At 42.3% G+C, this 17,746-nt stretch overlaps 1 protein-coding gene across 1 annotated transcript; it reads right to left on the reverse strand.

Moving 5' to 3' along the window:
• Nucleotides 1-5,150: 5,150 nt before the first annotated feature.
• Nucleotides 5,151-5,525, reverse strand: LOC115143746 (urocortin-2-like). Its single transcript, XM_029684222.2, has one exon. The coding sequence runs from the start codon at nt 5,523-5,525 to the stop codon at nt 5,157-5,159; it is 369 nt and encodes a 122-aa protein (XP_029540082.2). The 3' UTR covers nt 5,151-5,156.
• Nucleotides 5,526-17,746: the final 12,221 nt, after the last annotated feature.

Here is a 17,746-nt window from a genome sequence, read left to right on the forward strand (position 1 = left end):
GTTAATTTAAAAGTCAGTACCTTCTCAAACCAATTGACATTGTTCAGAGAGACTTCTTCTCTCATATCAACGGCAATTAGTATTTTGATTTACTTGATATTTTCCTTTTATTCACTTTACATAAAAATACTGCCAAAAAACGTCAATAGCTTCAACCTCATTTCACTTTCATGATTACAACCAACTGTTATTGCTTCAGGGACCTCATCCTTCCAATCAAAAGCAGTAACTTTGTATTTTTTACTCTTTAAAAAACCTATTTTAATTGAGTTTACGTTGAAAGTAAAGTAAACGGGCATTCAGAGTCTAGAGATGGAGCGCGGTCAATAGGTCCACAGCTGGGAGAACGACTGCCCCCTGCAACTTCACTTCCTGGAGTAGCTGAAACTGCGCATTATATGTCTCCATGAGACACCATCTTAACCGACTTCATTAGGCTACAATGCACTATCGAGTCTTTACATAGGAAGGAATGGTGTCATGTGATCAATGGCTTTGTCCATTCTTTTATACACATTGTTAGGAGTGTATAGTGGGGACTGAACCTTGTAACCTGTTGGAGGTTACCAGGTTCAGAGAGCGTGCTTGGGACACCAGATGCCTGTGGTTCCTGGCAGTGGGCCTATAGAGGTCTTAGTGGTGGGGGCTTAAGTGCAGGTGCCCCGGTTCGTGAGGATCTGGAGGTGAATGAGACTGACCGGAATGCAGTTATGGGTGATGTCCAGGGAGAGGGGTGTTGCCTGTGCAGGAAGAGTAAATGTGTAGGTCTGGAGGTCCAGGAAGTAAGCTAGACTCTCAGCCCCAGGGAGAGGGCAGGCAGACAGGGCAGGGAGTGTAGGTCCTGGAGATCTGGACTTAGTTTGTGGAACTCCAGTGTAAAGAGTGGAGCTCCAGAAAGGGTGAGGCAGCAGTGAGGGCCAGACAGGGGTGGCTTGACTGGGGGAATAGGTCACCTGGTCAGTGGGGGACTTTCTGGTCCTCCAGAGAGGACCAAGGAGGGTGAGGCAGGACTGAGGCCCAGACAGTGGTGCCTCGAGTCACAAAGAGGTCACCAGGTCAGTGACTGGAGGTCAGGTAGGCCCCAAGGAGAAGGCTCATTTGAGAAGGTGTTATGAGTGACACTGTCCTTCCGGGCAGCCTGGCGACATTAAATTCTTCCGCTGCTTGGTCATTCGCTAGTTACTTTAGTCTGAGACTGCCATCATTGAAGTCAGTTGTGGTGACGTGGGGCATGAGGGATGTTGTACAAAACAAAGTCATCAGCGATTGGATAACCTCTAACCAATTAGAGTATCAAAGCCAATGACATTTTCAGAGTACAGATTTACCCATGTGTGTTCTGGCTCTGGCCCAACCCATCAGTTCCTGGACCAATCAGATGAACTTGAATGTGTTCGCATTCAGTGAAGGGTCAGGGAGATACTCCGATCCAGACTCATTGCGGAGAAAAAAACGAACGTCCTTGGGCATGGCATAGCATTTGGCCGGAACAAGGAGTCTGGGTAGCCAGGCAAGTGTGAAAGGGCTGGCTGAGGCCTACGGTAGGTGACGGACACTGTCCTTCTCGGGTGCAGAGCAGGGTTCCTTGGGTGGTCCCCTGGCACTTTCCTTGGGGCAGGGAGCTGGCTGGAATAGTGACCCTGGCATCCTTGGCTGTGAGTCGCCCCCTTCCCTCCCTGGGTGGCCCGAGCCCTCCCTGGCTCTCTCATCTCTATTTTTTTCATGTAAATTCAATTAAAATTCATTTTTAAAAATTGACAAACTAAAAAAACACTCAAGTAATTGCCGTTGATTAGCGATATAGTCCCTGAACCAATAAAAGTTGGGTGTATCCATGAAAGTATTATGGGGTTTAAGCTATTGAAGTTAAGTACGTATTTTTCCTATTTAAAGTCAATTAAATTGATTGGCGTTGATTGGAGAGGACAGGTCCTTGAACTTATTAAAGTTGGTTTGAGAGGTCTCTCATGAGATTTGAAAACTATTGACATTTCAGTTAACAGTGGGTTCAAATTACACTTTTAAGATGGTCCCTAAACTGCAGTACAAGGAGAATCTGCCATTGAAATTACTTTGAAGATCACTTTTTGTAAACAGAACTGGACTACCGGTGTAGCTTCTTCGCTATCGTCAGCCGATTCAAAATGTAATTTATACCATCCTGGCATGTTCTGTTGAAGAGGTATTGATGAGCAAAGTCTGAATCTTTAATATAAAGGTAACTTTACCGTAGTGATTTACAGGGCAAACGAGGTCCCAGCTCCATTAGGCCTACTACTTAGAAATCTTCAATGAATGTCAGGGGCAAACGTAAATCTACCCTATTTACAATGAAAACAAACTTACTTGTTGGTATACCTTTGAGTCAAAAAGCCTCTCGTTATGGCTGTCTGCTGAGTGTCATCCACCAAGCCATCATTGGCAGCACCTTTTTAAATCACGTAATAAAAGATAATTCCTGTTCTGAACGCTATAAACGCTGAAATTCACTAAAGGTGTTCTTAGTATCTTTATAATCATGGTATTTTTGCATGGTTTATAAATTGCTTCAATGCTTCATCCAACTTTGTGTGAATAACGACATCATGTGGAAAAATGATGAATGACCTTGAGACACCCGTGAGGCTGCTGTCGGTCGGGCACTGCATCATCTGGGCAACGAATGAATCCCGCGGCGGTCGAAGCTATCAGATGTGATCTCAAGTATGACCTGTCACAGCATAGAAATTGCTCAATTCACTACTGCTCTGATGCACCTCAGACCCCTTTGGGGTAGTATACAAATGGTAGACCACATGATAAGCTGTCAACTGCGGCTTCAGTTATGCAGGAAAGTGCCCTAGAATTTGGCCCCAGGGTTCAGTGACTCATCTGTATTTTCTTTTCAAATATACATTTCTATTTCTTAAAATAGCTGTTAACTAACTTATGTTGTCTATGTTGGTGGTGTAGTAGTAGTAGACTACACACGACAACAGAAGCCAAATGGGGGAGTGAGACCTTCTTAAATAGTTGGTTCATTAAAGGCATTTATTTTATTCTTCAGAAATGTATGATATGGGCCTGGCCAAAAGTAATCATACAGATTGTGCTGACACTATTTCTGTATAGCCTATGGTAGGCTATTATAGAAATAAATAAATAAATACACACACATATATATATACACTACCGTTGTAAATGACTATTGTAGCTGGAAATTGCTGATTTTTAATGGAATATCTACAGAGGCATACAGAGGCCCGTTATCAGCAACCATCACTCCTGTGTTCCAATGTCGTGTTGTGTTAATTTTAAAAGGATAATTGATCAGTAGAAAACACTTTTGCAATTATGTTAGCACAGCTGAAAACTGTTTTTCTAATTAAAGAAGCAATACAACTGGCCTTCTTTAGACTAGTTGAGTATCTGGAGCATCAGTATTTGTGGGTTCGATTACAGGCTCAAATGGCCAAAAACAAATACCTTTCTTCTGAAACTCATCAGTATATTCTTGTTCTGAGAAATGAAGGCATGCAAGAAATTGCCAAGAAACTGAAGATCTCGTACAACGTTGTGTACTACCCCCTTCACAGAACAGCACAAACTGTATCTAACCAGAATAGAAAGAGGAGTGGGAGGCCCCGGTGCACAACTGAGCAAGAGGACAAGTACATTAGAGTGTCTAGTTTGAGAAACAGATGCCTCACAGGTCCTCAACTGGCAGCTTCATTAAATAGTGAACAGGTGACTCCGGGATGCTGGCCTTCTAGGCAGAGTTCCAGTGTCTGTGTTCTTTTGTCCATCTTAATCTTTACTTTTAATTGGCCAGTCTGAGATATGGCTTTTTCTTCACAACTCTGCCTAGAGTTACAAAGGTTAGAGTCAGTTTGATCTGTTCTGTGAAGGGAGTAGTACACAACGTTGTACGAGATCTTCAGTTTCTTGGCAATTTCTCACATGGATTTGATGTTATTTTAATAGACAAATGTGCTTTTCTTTCAACAACAAGGACATTTCTAAGTGACACCAAACTTTTGAACGGTTGTGTGTGTGTGTTGTTGGATTCGGGCTAAACTTTGAACCTCTTTGGGCTAGGGGGCAGTATTGTGACTTCCGGATGAAAAGCGTACCCAAAGTAAACTGTCTGTTACTCAGGCCCAGAAGCTAGGATATGCATATACTTGGTAAATTTGGATAGAAAACACTCTACAGTTTCTACAACTGTTAAAATAATGTATGTGAGTATAACAGCACTGATATGGCAGGTGAAACCCAGAGGAAAAACTATGATTGTTTTTGTACCATCAATCTTATGCGTTTTGTAGGCCATATTACCTCACAAACTGCACCACCTGCACACCATCCAGTACTTCCAGGAGTCCAAACGAATGTTTATTTGTAATTTGCTTATGCATCTATCTGAGTTAAGTAATGGTCTGTGCTGTGACAAAAAATTACTCTCAGCATTGCTGCTTTAATTATCCAATTGACTTGGGATCAAGCATTAATCAACTAGATGGATGATCTAACAGGGACCTCTGTCTCGGGTCAATTTCCTCCCTGTGCCATAGTCCTGTTATCAGTCTTCTTGTTGGGAATGATGCAGGGTGATATTACTTATCCGTTAGTGCTTTATTGGTTACTGATGCTTGTAATTAATAAACGCCTCTGACGTCAATGCAGAAGAAATAAGCTGTACACAAAGAAATTAGGTTATATTATCTGATTTTATTTTCCAACCTTTCCTTAGTTTGTTACACATACAAATAAAAACAATAAACAGACTCCAAATGGTTCCCTGCCTATTACTATTTCAGAAGATTATCTGCCCACAAATTATACATTTTGCCCACTGTAGCGGAGACAAAAGACCAGCTTCATCTTATATTTGATGTGACATTTAATTAGCACAATTTGTTCTATCATTCTTTTTATATAATGTTTCTGTACAGGCAGACAGTGGATCTTTTTATGGCATAAAATGAGGTAAGAATTATGCAATAGAAATATAAAACAGATAAAGGGCTAAACTAATTAAAGACTTCAAGATGTCTTTTCTTCTAATAACAACCCTTCCTTCCCATAACCTATCCATCCCTTAACCTGATTTTGAAAACCCACCCTGGTGAGTTGAGAATTGCCCCCCTTAGCCTTTGCCCATACGACCCCATTCCTTATTTCCTTTTCCCAATGCGTGCCATCAGCTTTGCATTGGCAGCAGCCTTGGCTCTCATGTCGTGGTTCTTGGCAAGGTCTATGAGGACACTGAGGATGCTGGTAGGGACATCCAGGGACAGGGTGAAGCGGGACCTTTGCTGGGCTCTCTTGGAGACCGGACGTGGGGCTCTGGTCTGCCGGGGTGTTGGATGGAACTCTGGGGGGAGCAGAGGGCCCAGGATGCCACTGCGGTTTACGAGTTTGACAGCCAACAGGTCTCCCGTGTCTTCTTTTCCCAGCTTGGCACTGGCAGAGTCCGTTCTCTGGCACTGGTTGCACCATGGCAGCAGCAGAGCCAGACACAGACTTAGATGCATTCCTCGCATGGTAAGCACACTTGATCTGAGGGAGGAAAGGCAGAGAGGAAACTTTTTATAGTGAAAATCATACAATTTTGAAGCAGATTTGTTAATTTGCTCTAAATATAGCATGGTTCCCTCATGGTCCTTGTAATGATGGCATGGCACACCATTAATGTTTCCTCAACGGTATGTAATTGCCATGACTAATGGTTACCCACTGTGATAAATTCACATATCAGTGGTTCTAATAGATTACTTAACTCCCGAACATTCTTGACTTAGTACACTACTGGTCCAAAGTTTTAGAACACCTACTCATTCATGGTTTTTTCTTGATTTTTACTATTTTCTACATTGTAGAATAATAGTGAAGACTTCAAAACTATGAAATAACACATGTGGAATCATGTAGTAACCAAATCAAAATATATTTTACCTTAATTTAACTAGGCAAGTCAATTAAGAACAAATTCTTATTTTCAATGACAGCCTAGGAGCAGTGGGTTAACTGCCTTGTTCAGGGGCAGAATGACAGATGTTTACCTTGTCAGCTCGGGTATTCAATCTTGGAACCTTTGGTTACTAGTCCAACGCTCTAACCACTAGGCTACCTGCCACCCCCAGATTCTTCAAATAGCCACCCTTTGCCTTGATGACAGCTTTGCACACTTTTGGCATTCTCTCAACCAGCTTCATGAGGTAGTCCCTTGGAATGCATTTCAATTAACTGAACAGGTGTGCCTTCTTAAAAGTAAATTTGTGGCATTTTCTTTCCATCTTAATGCGTTTGAGCCAATCTGTTGTGTTGTGACAAGGGGGGGGGGTTATACAGAAGATAGCCCTATTTGGTAAAAGACCAAGTCCATATTATGGCAAGAAGAGCTCAAATAAGCAAAGGGAAACGACAGTCCATCATTACTTTAAGACATGAGGGTCAGTCAATATGCAACATTTCAAGAACTTTTAAAGTTTCTTCAAGTGCAGTCGCAAAAACCCATCAAGCACTATGATGAAAATGGCTCTCATGAGGACCCCTGCAGGAATGGGAGACCCAGAGTTACCTCTGCTGCAGAGAAGAAGTTAATTAGAGTTATCAGCCTCAGAGATTTCAGCCCAAATAAAAGCTTCACAGAGTTCAAGTAACAGACACATCTCAACTTCAACTGTTCAGAGGAGACTGTGAATCAGGCCTTCATGGTTGAATTGCTGCAAAGAAACCATTACTAAAGGACATCAATAAGAAGAATAGGGCCAAGAAACAAGAGCAATGGACATTAGACCGGTGGAAATTTGTCCTTTGGTATGGAGTCCAAATTTGAGATTTTTGGTTCCAACCACCGTGTCTTTGTGAGACGCGGTGAGGGTGAATGGATAATCTCCGCATGTGTATTTCCCTCCATAGAGCATGGAGGAGTGGGTGTTATGGTGTGGGGGTGCTTTGCTGGTGACACTGTCTGTGATTTATTTAGAATTTAAGGCACACTTAACCAGCATGGCTACCACAGCATTCTGCAGCGATACGCCATCCCATCTGGTTTGCCCTTAGTCCCACTATAATTTGTTTTTCCAACAGGACAATGACCCAACACACCTCCAGGCGGTGTAAAGGCATTTTGACCAAGAGGGAGAGTGATGAAGTGCTGCATCAGATGACCTGGCCTCCACAATCCCCCGACCCCAACCAAATTGAGATGGTTTGGGATGGTTGGAACGCAGAGTGAAGGAAAAGCAGCCAACAAGTGCTCAGCATATGTGGGAACTCCTTCAAGACTGTTGGAAAAGCATTCCAGGTGAAGCTGGTTGAGAGAATGCCAAGCGTATGCGAAGCTGTCATCAAGGCAAAGGATGGGTATTTGAAGAATCTCAAATATAAAACTTTTTTTTCGTTACTACATGATTCCATTGTGTTATTTCATAGTTTTGACGTCTTCACTATTATTCTGCAATGTAGAAAATAGTAAAAACAAAGAAAACCCTTGAATGAGTAGGTGTTATACAACTTTTGACCTGTAGTGTATAAATGTTGCTTTGGTCTTCAAACTCTATTTCAGGCGTACATCTGACCATTCAACATTTGTCCAATTGATAATTAAAGACATTATGGTTCCTTAAAGTTTCTTTCACAATCACATTTACTATGAAAGTTGTGGATCATACTTGGAAAGTATAAAACATGTAATCATCAGTAATAAGGCCTTACCCAATGTCACAACTTAGGAGTGGTAAGGTCCCCAAAAGGCACTTGTCCTGTTCCTCTTAGATGCAGGGTGGTGGCAAAGTATTTTTCTTCTGGTTCTCTCTGTATCTCTCAGTCAGTCTTTGCCTAGCAAGTAGAGAAGTGACCACTGTAATGCAAGCACAGATGTTCAACTGGACTTCTCTCTCGTTACCCAAGACTCTTATCGTCCTCCCTCTCTATCGTCCGAGTGTTACTGCACCGTCACATACAGCTCTCCCCTACTCTCTGTTTATCTTGTACATCTCTCCATCCCTTGCCCTCCCCTCTCATCTTGTCTCATTTCCCTTTCTGTCATTGTTTGCTATCACCCTCTTTGTTTAAAAATAACATGATGGTAAGTGCAATTTTGTCTCTGTCTAGATTGGATATTACCCCCATCTTCACTCACAAAGAGATAATAAATACATATTTTCCCATGCTTTAGACATGCTAGATTATTCACATGTATTTTGAGTTTTCTTGATCAGTATGAGAAAAACATAATGCAAGAAACATTAGGTCCACCTGTGTCAAGTAACAACACTATGGTTGTGGTTGTAACATCTGGTTCAAATTGGTGTGCAGATCCCTAAATCTGATTTTGAAGTTATCATGATGAACTTTTTGCCTATGTGATTGTCTAATTTTCAGAGTATTTATTATTTATTATACTCAGATCAGATTGACTTCACATGAAGGGCCATTCACCTGTCACAGCACTTGGCCTGCCACTCATGATCATTGTGTTGTTGAGTGCTGTGACCGCAAAGCCGTTCTATTGACAGATTCCGTCTGTCAGTCCTGCCAACAGTATACTGGAGGGTGTATGCAACTAGGGTTTCACTGTAGCTGAGTTAATCAATTTATCAATGAGATCAACTGATCAATTACCAATGTCTTCGGTGTGTGTTCAGGACGTGTTGACCCATTTATCATCCTTGTCTTGAACTGCACCAGTACCGATAACACGTGAAGAAGAAAGAGGAGAAACAAAAAGGCAGTGGCTGCGAATACGAAGTTTTCATATTGTATTGGAGCAAAAATAATCTGTTTTATGTGATGAGTTAGTCTCATTTTTGTAGTTGCTACAATAGTGTAGCCATTAGCCAGAGTTGCTGAAAAGGAAAATTATTACTTTGACTGCCTGTCTGCCTCCTGCTTAGCCATTGTGACGACTAGAAAATAACATTACATGGCTAATTAGACTGTCTTTGTCTTGTTTGTGTGTGATATGCTGCATGTAACTCACCACTTGAGGTTTGTAATTAGGGTACGAACATGTTGATCATGTCTTTTGTGCACAACATATAAAATAACGGTAACTGCCAAAATAATGGAAACGCTTGAGTAAATGAGGGATAAAAAGTGTAAAGAAAGCAGGTGCTTCCACACTGGTGTGGTTCCTGAGTTGATGAAGCAATTAGCATCTCCTCATGCTTAGGGTCATGTATAGAAATGCTGGGCAGGCCATTATTTTGGCTCCACAGCTAAGCCCCCATAGGATGACAATGCCCCCATCCACAGGGCAGGAGTGGTGACTGAATGGTTTGATGAGCATTAAAACAATGTAAAACATATACTATGGCTGTCTCAGTCACCAGATCTCAACCCAATTGAAGACTTATGGGAGATTCTGGAGTGGCGCCTGAGACAGTATCTTTCACGGCGGCACCACCATCGACAAAACACCAAATGATGGAATTTCTCGTGGAAGAATGGTGTCACATCCCTCCAACAGAGTTCCAGATGTGTAGAATCTTTGCCAAGGTGCATTGAAGCTATTCAGACTGATGGTGGCCCTATGCCCTATTAAGACACTTTATGCTGGTGTTTCCTTTATTTTGGCAGATACCTGTAACTGCATGTAGCCTTTCTCCTGAAAAAAGAACATGAAATTGTGCTTATGCTTAATAGCCTACTGAGGTACAGAATGCAATAGTGTGAACATATCGTCCCTGTCCTTTGTGCACAGCATGAAGTTTGTAGGCTACACCAGACAAAGACGTTCATCGGCGAAGCAGCAGCAGCACCTGCATGCGCACATGAGCAGAAATCTATCTTTAGCCACGGCAAGTCGGTTTCCAGAAAGTCCGGAACCACTCCAAACAAAAAAATAGGGATAGAGAGAAGAGCCGCTGGAGAGAACGTCCTCAGGAAGAGGGAAAAGGGAAATTAGCTGTCCACCTCGGAAGGAAGAGAGGAAGACAAGCCTCTCTCGTTTCCTTTGTGACGTCTAGCCCATCAACCCATTATCCTCATCTGGCTAATGATAACCATGGTCTTACTTACACAGCCTGAGCCAAGGGACTGGACCTTGAGGGCCACAGAGACAAGGCCCCGCCTCAGTCAATGACCCCTGTATGGGGGTCATGTACGCATCATACACCGTAGTCAGATAAGTGGAGGCGATACATAAGCTAGCCCCTAGTCTCTGAACCTACAGAAAGGGACAGCCTGAAATAGAGACGACTTGAACCTAATTCTAACACCCAGAAAGAATATCTTGAGTTCCACCAGCAGACCTAGTCATAGATCAGAGGTTCCCCACCTAAATGTAGTCAATTTTATCAGTGACTATAACAGATTAAAGGTGTTTTATTATTATTATTAATATAAACTATAGTATTTGCATTGTAAAAAGGAAGGTAAAATTGCTTCCACCGTTAATACTAATACTCCCAACTGTTATTGTTTGAAGAGACAAATTCTTCAAAATAAAACAATTCTAAAATAAATGATGGAGCACCTGTCGAACTCCGGTTGACCACAGATTGAAAACCACGGTCGTAGATAAGAACATTATGTCGCCCTCATAAGGATGTGAGATGTCACAATGTCCATATCATTCAGGAGCAGATTTGTGTGTCCTTACACAGCTCGGGGTTTGACAATGATGCTTTAAATGGGCTTTATTCATGGATATGCCAAACAAGATAACCCCAATGAGCTGTTTGCCTGCAATTTGTCCACAACTCATCAGTAATGAATTAATTTATCTGACTAACCATCCAGACATGTTCTGTTCCTGGAGATGACTGATTTGAAGAACATGCTCACAGATTACATGCTGATATTTTTTTGTTTTGTGCATGGAATGGTTAGGTTGCGTTAAGGGTTCATTAAGTCACATTCTGTTAAAGGTCCCCAAAGCACACACATCCCTGGGTCACTCCTATTTGCTGCAGCTAGCGACTGGAATGAGACTCAATCATGGACACTGTTACTGATAGTTGTGGCTGCTTTGTGTGATGTATTGTTGCCTCTACCTTCTTGCCCTTTGTGCTGTTGTCTGTGCCCAATAATGTTTGTACCATGTTTTGTGCTGCTACCATGCTATGTTGTCATGTGTTGCTGCCTTGCTATGTTGCTGTCTTAGGTCTCTCGTTACATAGTGTTGTGTTGTCTTTCTTGTTGTGATGTGTGTTTTGTCCTATATTTATATGGTATTTATTTTTCCTTTTTTCACCCCAATTTGATAGTAGTTACAGTCTTGTCTCATCGCTGCAACTCCTGTACGGACTCGGGAGAGGCAAAGGTCGAGAGCCATGTGTCCTCTGAAACACAACCCAACCAAGCCGCACTGCTTCTTGATACAATGCCCATCCAACCCGGAAGCCAGCCGCACCAATGTGTCGGAGGAAACACCGCACACCTGGCGATGGTGTCAGCGTGCACTGCGCCCGACCCGCCACAGGAGTCGCTAGTACGCGATGAGACAAGGATATCCCTGCCGGCCAAACCCTCTCTAACCCGGAGGACGCTGGGCCGTTTGTGCGCCGCCCCATGGGCCTCCCGGTCATGGCCGGCTGCGACAGAGCCTGTACTCGAACCCAGAATCTCTAGTGGCACAGCTAGCACTGCGATGCAGTGCCTTAGACCGCTGCGCAACTCGTGAGACCCCTATTTTTAATTTTTAATCGCAGACCCCTGTACCCGCAGGAGGCCTTTTGCCTTTTGGTAGGCCGTCATTGTAAATAAGAATTTGTTCTTAACTGACTTGCCTAGTTAAATAAAGGTTCAATTAAATTAGATACAAATAAAAAGGGTTCAGGTTTGGTTTAGCCATACAGCCAGTCATGTCTGGACAGTGAGAACGGTAGATTTACTGTCTCAGGAGCAGGTAAATCATGGTCCAATAATGTTGACCTTACCGAGTGGTATGTACAGTATAAGGAAAAAGGGGATAAGGGAGATACAGTTAGGGAGGGGGAGTTGAAGAACACAAAGGGAGAGGAGATGAGGTTAAGAGAGCGTGTTTGTGCATCTGCATTTCAGTTTCCTCTTTTGTTTCGCCAGTAGCAATTGGGTAAAAAAACAATTTATATTGCATCAGGGGACATATCAAGGGATGTCGACATAGCCAACAATGGTCCTCTGTAAAGAAGTGTTGTACAACAGAAACATCTCCGGTCCTGACACGTCTCCATCCGTCTGATCCTGCCCAAGCTGATGGTATTTGGGTGTTAAGTATACAGTGCATTTGGAAAATATTCAGACCCCTTAGCTTTTTCCACGTTGTTACATTACAGCCTTATTCTAAAATGGATTAAATAATATTTTTTCCTCATCAATCTACACACAATACCCCATAATGACATTTATAGAAATAATTTTATTGAATCCATTTTAGAATAAGCCTGTAATGTAACAAAATGTAGAAAAAGTGAAGGGATAATTTCTGAATAATTTCCAAATGCACTGTATATCAGTGGAGGTCGGTGATGTTTAAAACCTGTTTGGGATAGGGGGCAGTATTTTCACGTTCGGATGAAAAGCGTGCCCAGAGTAAACTGCCTGCTACTCAGGCCCAGAAGCTAATATATGCATATTATTAGTAGACTTGGATAGAAAACACTCTGGCGTTTCTAAACCTGTTTGAATGATGTCTGTGAGAATAACAGAATTCACATGGCAGGCGAAAACCTGAGAAAAATCCAACCAGGAAGTGGGAAATCTGAGGTTTGTAGTTTTTCAAGTAATTTCCTTTCAAGTATACAGCGCAAATGGGGTCATTTTGCACTTCCTAAGGCTTCAACTAGATGTCAACAGTCTTTAGAACCTTGCTTCAGGCTTCTACTCTGAAGGGGGAGCGAATAAGAGCTGTTTGAATCAGGTGTCTGGCAGAATGCCTTGAGCTAAGTCACGCGCGTGGCCGTGAGAGCGAGCTGCGTTCCTTTTCATTTCTAAAGACAAAGGAATTGTCCGGTTGGAATATTATTGAAGATGCTATGATAAAAACATCCTAAAGATTGATTCTATACATCGTTGACATGTTTCTACGAACTGTAATAGAACTGTTTTGACTTTTCGTCTGGACTTGCCCGCGCCTTGTGAATTTTGATTGGTGAACTAAACGCGCTAACAAAAAGGAGGTATTTGGACATAAAGATGAAATTTATCGAACAAAACAAACATTTATTGTAGAACTGGGATTCCTGGGAGTGCATTCTGATGAAGATCATCAAAGGTAAGTGAATATTTATAATGCTATTTCTGACTTTTACTGACTCCACAACATGGCGGGTATCTGTATGGCTTGTTTTTGTGGCTTAGCGCTGTACTCAGATTACTGCATGGTGTGCTTTTTCTGTAAAGCTTTTTGAAATCTGACACAGCGGTTGCATTAAGTAGAACTATATCAGTAATTCTATGCATAACACTTGTATCTTTTATCAAAGTTTATGATGAGTACTTCTGTAAATTGACGTGGATCTCTGCAAATTCGCCGGATGTTTTCTAGGCACAACATTACTGAACATAACGCGCCAATGTAAACTGAGATTTTTGGATGTAAATATGAACTTTATCGAACAAAACATACATGTATTGTGTAACATGAAGTCCTATCTGATGAAGATCATCAAAGGTTAGTGATTGATTTTCTCTCTATTTCTGCTTTATGTGACTCCTCTCTTTGGCTGGAAAATGGCTGTATGTTTTTCTGTGACTAGGTGCTGACCTAACATAATCGTATGGTGTCCTTTCACTGTAAAGCCTTTTTGAAATCGGAAACGATGGCTAGATTAACAAGAAGTTAAGCTTTAATGTATTGCACTTGTGAATGTGTGAAAGTTAAATATTAAAAAATTAATTTTGCGCTCTGCCATTTCAGCGGATGTTGTCGAGGGGTTCCGCTAGCCTTAAGAAGTTTTTAAGATGAGAGAGGAGGATATCTTTTGTTTATGAACATGGGCTTATTTCTATTATTTAAATCAAAGTTTACAATGTAGGTGCACAGGTTGAGAGAAATGTGAATAGTCAAGGTGACAGACAGTGACACATTCAATACCGCCTTGCACACTCTTGCCTGCATCTTGCTGATTTAGGGTGTAATCATTCGTCCAACAGTTGGAAACAAGAGTTTCTATTGGACAAATTCAGGTATGTTTATTCCCGTTTTGTTCCGTTTGCTTCTGTTTAAGAAAAGTTTTTCAACAGAATCGGCAAAATTAATACACCCCTAATTACCGCAAACACAGTTCACTTTCATAGCAGCCACATCAATGGCGACCCGTCATTCAGGGCACCTGTTTTGAGCCCCACAAAAAAATCTAAAATAATAATAATATATTATATGTATATATATATTCTACATTGTAGAAAATAGTAAACATTTAGAAAAACCCTTGAATGAGTAGGTGTGTCCAAACTTTTGACTGGCACTGTATATATATATGTATACATTTTATTATCTATCTCTCGCTTCTCCTTAATTTTTTTGCCTCTATACCAACTGTAGGTGCTGTTATTGTGAAGTGGAAACGTCTAGGTACAACAACTGCTCAGCAGCGAAGTTGTAGGCCACACAAGTTCAATGAACTGGACCACCGAGTGCAGAAGCGCATACCACGTAATAACCGTCTGTCCTATGTTGCAACACTCACTGCCGAGTTCCAAACTGCCTCTGAAAGCAATATCAGCACAAGAACTGTTCGTCGGGAGCTTCATGAAATAGTTTTTCATGGCAGAGAAGCCGCACAGAAGCCTAAGATCACCATGCAAAATGCCAAGCGTTGGCTGGAATGGTGTAAAGCTCGCCTCCATTGGATTCTGGAGCAGTAAAAACATGTTCTCTGGAGTGATGAATCACGCTTCACCATCTGGCAGTCCAACGGACAAATCTGGGTTTAGCGGATGCCAGGACAATGTTGCCTGTCCTAATTCATAGTGCTAACTGTAAAGTTTGGTGGAGGAGGAGTAATGGTCTGGTTTTTTGTTCCATGGTTCGGGCTAGGCCCCTTAGTTCCAGTGAAGGGAAATCGTAATGCTACAGCATACAATGACATTCTAGACGATTCTGTGCTAACACCTTTGGGATGAATTTCAACGTCAACTGCGAGCCAGGCCTAATCACCCAACATCAGTGCCTGATCTCACTACTGTTCTTGTGGCTGAATGGAAGCAAGTCCCTGCAGCAATGTTCCAACATCTAGTGGAAAGCCTTCCCAGAAGAGTGGAGCTGCTCATGATTTTGGAATGAGATGTTCAACGAGCAGGTGTCCACATACAAAATGCATAATATAATAACTGAAATCACATTTACATAAGCATTCAGAACCTTTACTCAGTAGTTTGTTGAAGAACCTTTTTGCAGCGATTACAGCCTTGAGTCTTCTTGGGTATAACGCTACAAGCTTGGCACACCTGTATTTTGGGAGTTTCTCCCATTCTTTTCTGCAGATCCTCTCAAGCTCTGGCAGTTTGGATGGGGAGCGTCACTGCACAGCTATTTTCAGGTCTCTCCAGAGATGTTAGATAGGGTTCAAGTCCAGGCACTGGCTGGGGCACTCGGACATTCAGAGGCTCGTCCCGAAGCCACTCCTGCGGTGTCAGGTTTCCTCCAGATGTGACGCTTGGCATTCAGGCCAAAGAAGTCAATCTTGGTTTCATAAGACCAGAGCAGCTTGTTTCTCATGGTCTGAGAGCCCTTTAGGTGCCTTTTGGCAATCTCCAAACGGGAGGAGTGGCTTCCGTCTAGCCACTCTACCATAATGGCCTGATTGGTGGAGTGCTGCAGAGGTGGTTGTCCTTCTGGTAGATTCTCCCATCTCTGCAGAGGAACTCTGGAGCTCTGTGACCATCAGGTTCTTGGTCAATTTAATACATTCTAGAATAAGGCTGTAACGTAACAAAATGTGAAAAAGGCAAAGGGTCTGAATACTTTCCAAAGGCACTGTATGGAGGTAGTTTTGTACCTACCCCCCAAAAAGAGGTAAAATGTGTGTAAATATATAAAGTCAGCAAAAACAAATGTCCCTTTATTAGGACCCGGTCTTTCAAAGATAATTTGTAAAAATCCAAATAACTTCACAGATCTTAATTGGGTTTAAACACTGTTCCCCATGCTTGTCCAATGAACCATAAACAATTAATAAACATCCACCTGTGAAACGGTCATTAAGACACTAACAGCTTACAGACGGTAGGCAATTAAGGTCACAGTTATGAAAACTTAGGACACTAAAGAGGCCTTTCTACTGACTCTGAAAAACACCAAAAGAAAGATGCCCAGGGTCCCTGCTCATTTGCATGAATGTGCCTTAGGCATGCTGCAAGGAGGCATGAGGACTGCAGATGTGGCCAGGGCAATAAATTGCAATGTCCGTCCTGTGAGACGCCTAAGACAGCGCTACAGGGAGACAGCTGATCGTCCTCGCAGTGGCAGACCACATGTAACAACACTTGCACAGAATCGGTACATCCAAACATCACACCTCCGGGACAGGTACAGGATGACAACTGCCCGAGTTACACCAGGAACGCACAATCCCTCCATCAGTGCTCAGACTGTCCGCAATAGGCTGAGAGAGGCTGGACTGAGGGCTTGTAAGCCTGTTGTAAGGCAGATCCTCACCAGACATCACCGGCAACAACGTTGCCAATGGGCACAAACCCACCATCGCTGGACCAGACAGGACTGGCAAAAAGTGCTCTTCACTGACGAGTCGAGGTTTTGTCTCACCAGGGATGATGGTCGGATTTGCGTTTATCGCCGAAGGAATGAGCGTTACGCCGAGATCTGTACTATGGAGTGGGATCAATTTTGAAGTGGAGGGTCCGTTGCGGTGTGTCACAGCATCATCGGACTGAGCTTGTCATTGCAGGCAATCTCAACGCTCCCCCTCATGTGTTACCCTTCCTGCAGGCTCATCCTGACATGACCCTCCAGCATGACAATGCCACCAGCCATACTGCTCATTCTGTGTGTGATTTCCTGCAAGACAGGAATGTCAGTGTTCTGCCATGGCCAGCGAAGTACTCGGATCTCACTCCCATTGAGCATGTCTGGGACCTGTTGGATCGGAGGTTGAGGGCTAGGGCCATTCCCCCCAGAAATGTCCGGGAACTTGCAGGTTCCTTGGTGGAAGAGTGGAGTAATATCTCACAGCAAGAACTGGCAAATCTGGTGCAGTCCATGAGATGTTCTGCCGTACTTAATGCAGCTGGTGGCCACACCAGATAGTTACTTTTAACGTCTCCCCCTTTGTTCAGGGACACATTATCCAATTTCTGTTAGTCACATGCCTGTGGAATTTGTTCAGTTTATGTCTGTTGTTGAATCTTATGTTCATACAAATATTTACATGTTAAGTTCGCTGAAAATAAATGCAGTTGAGGACATTTTTATTTTTTTATATTTCCTGAGCTTTCTTATATCAGTCACTTATACCTTAATCAATAAATGGTATTTTCTTTGCAATTCATGTTATTCAATGCGTTTCTGTGGGATTTGGTTCAAAAGGCCAATTTCAATATTGTATCTAATGTTTTATTTATTTTTTACACCAAAAGGGGTTTTAAAATGTAAAATCAAATAGCTAAATGATGCATGGTTTGACAATCTGAAAGCAATTCTGTCAGTTTATAATCCCTTCCCCCCTTTTTAAATGTAATGTTCCAAAGTGGCGCATTGGTGGCTTGTAGGCCTGGAGATGCTAAACATGTTTGTCAATTACAAAACAAGGATATAACATATTAAGTCTTACTAATCTAATTCTGTGTGTGGGACAATGACTCAAAAACAAAG

This window comes from Oncorhynchus nerka, linkage group LG15, assembly GCF_034236695.1.
Source record: "Oncorhynchus nerka isolate Pitt River linkage group LG15, Oner_Uvic_2.0, whole genome shotgun sequence".
Lineage (NCBI taxonomy): Eukaryota > Metazoa > Chordata > Actinopteri > Salmoniformes > Salmonidae > Oncorhynchus > Oncorhynchus nerka.

Bases quoted from the DNA above. Each gene is read 5' to 3' on its own strand.
- LOC115143746 (XM_029684222.2), bottom strand. From the start codon at position 5,525: ATGCGAGGAATGCATCTAAGTCTGTGTCTGGCTCTGCTGCTGCCATGG.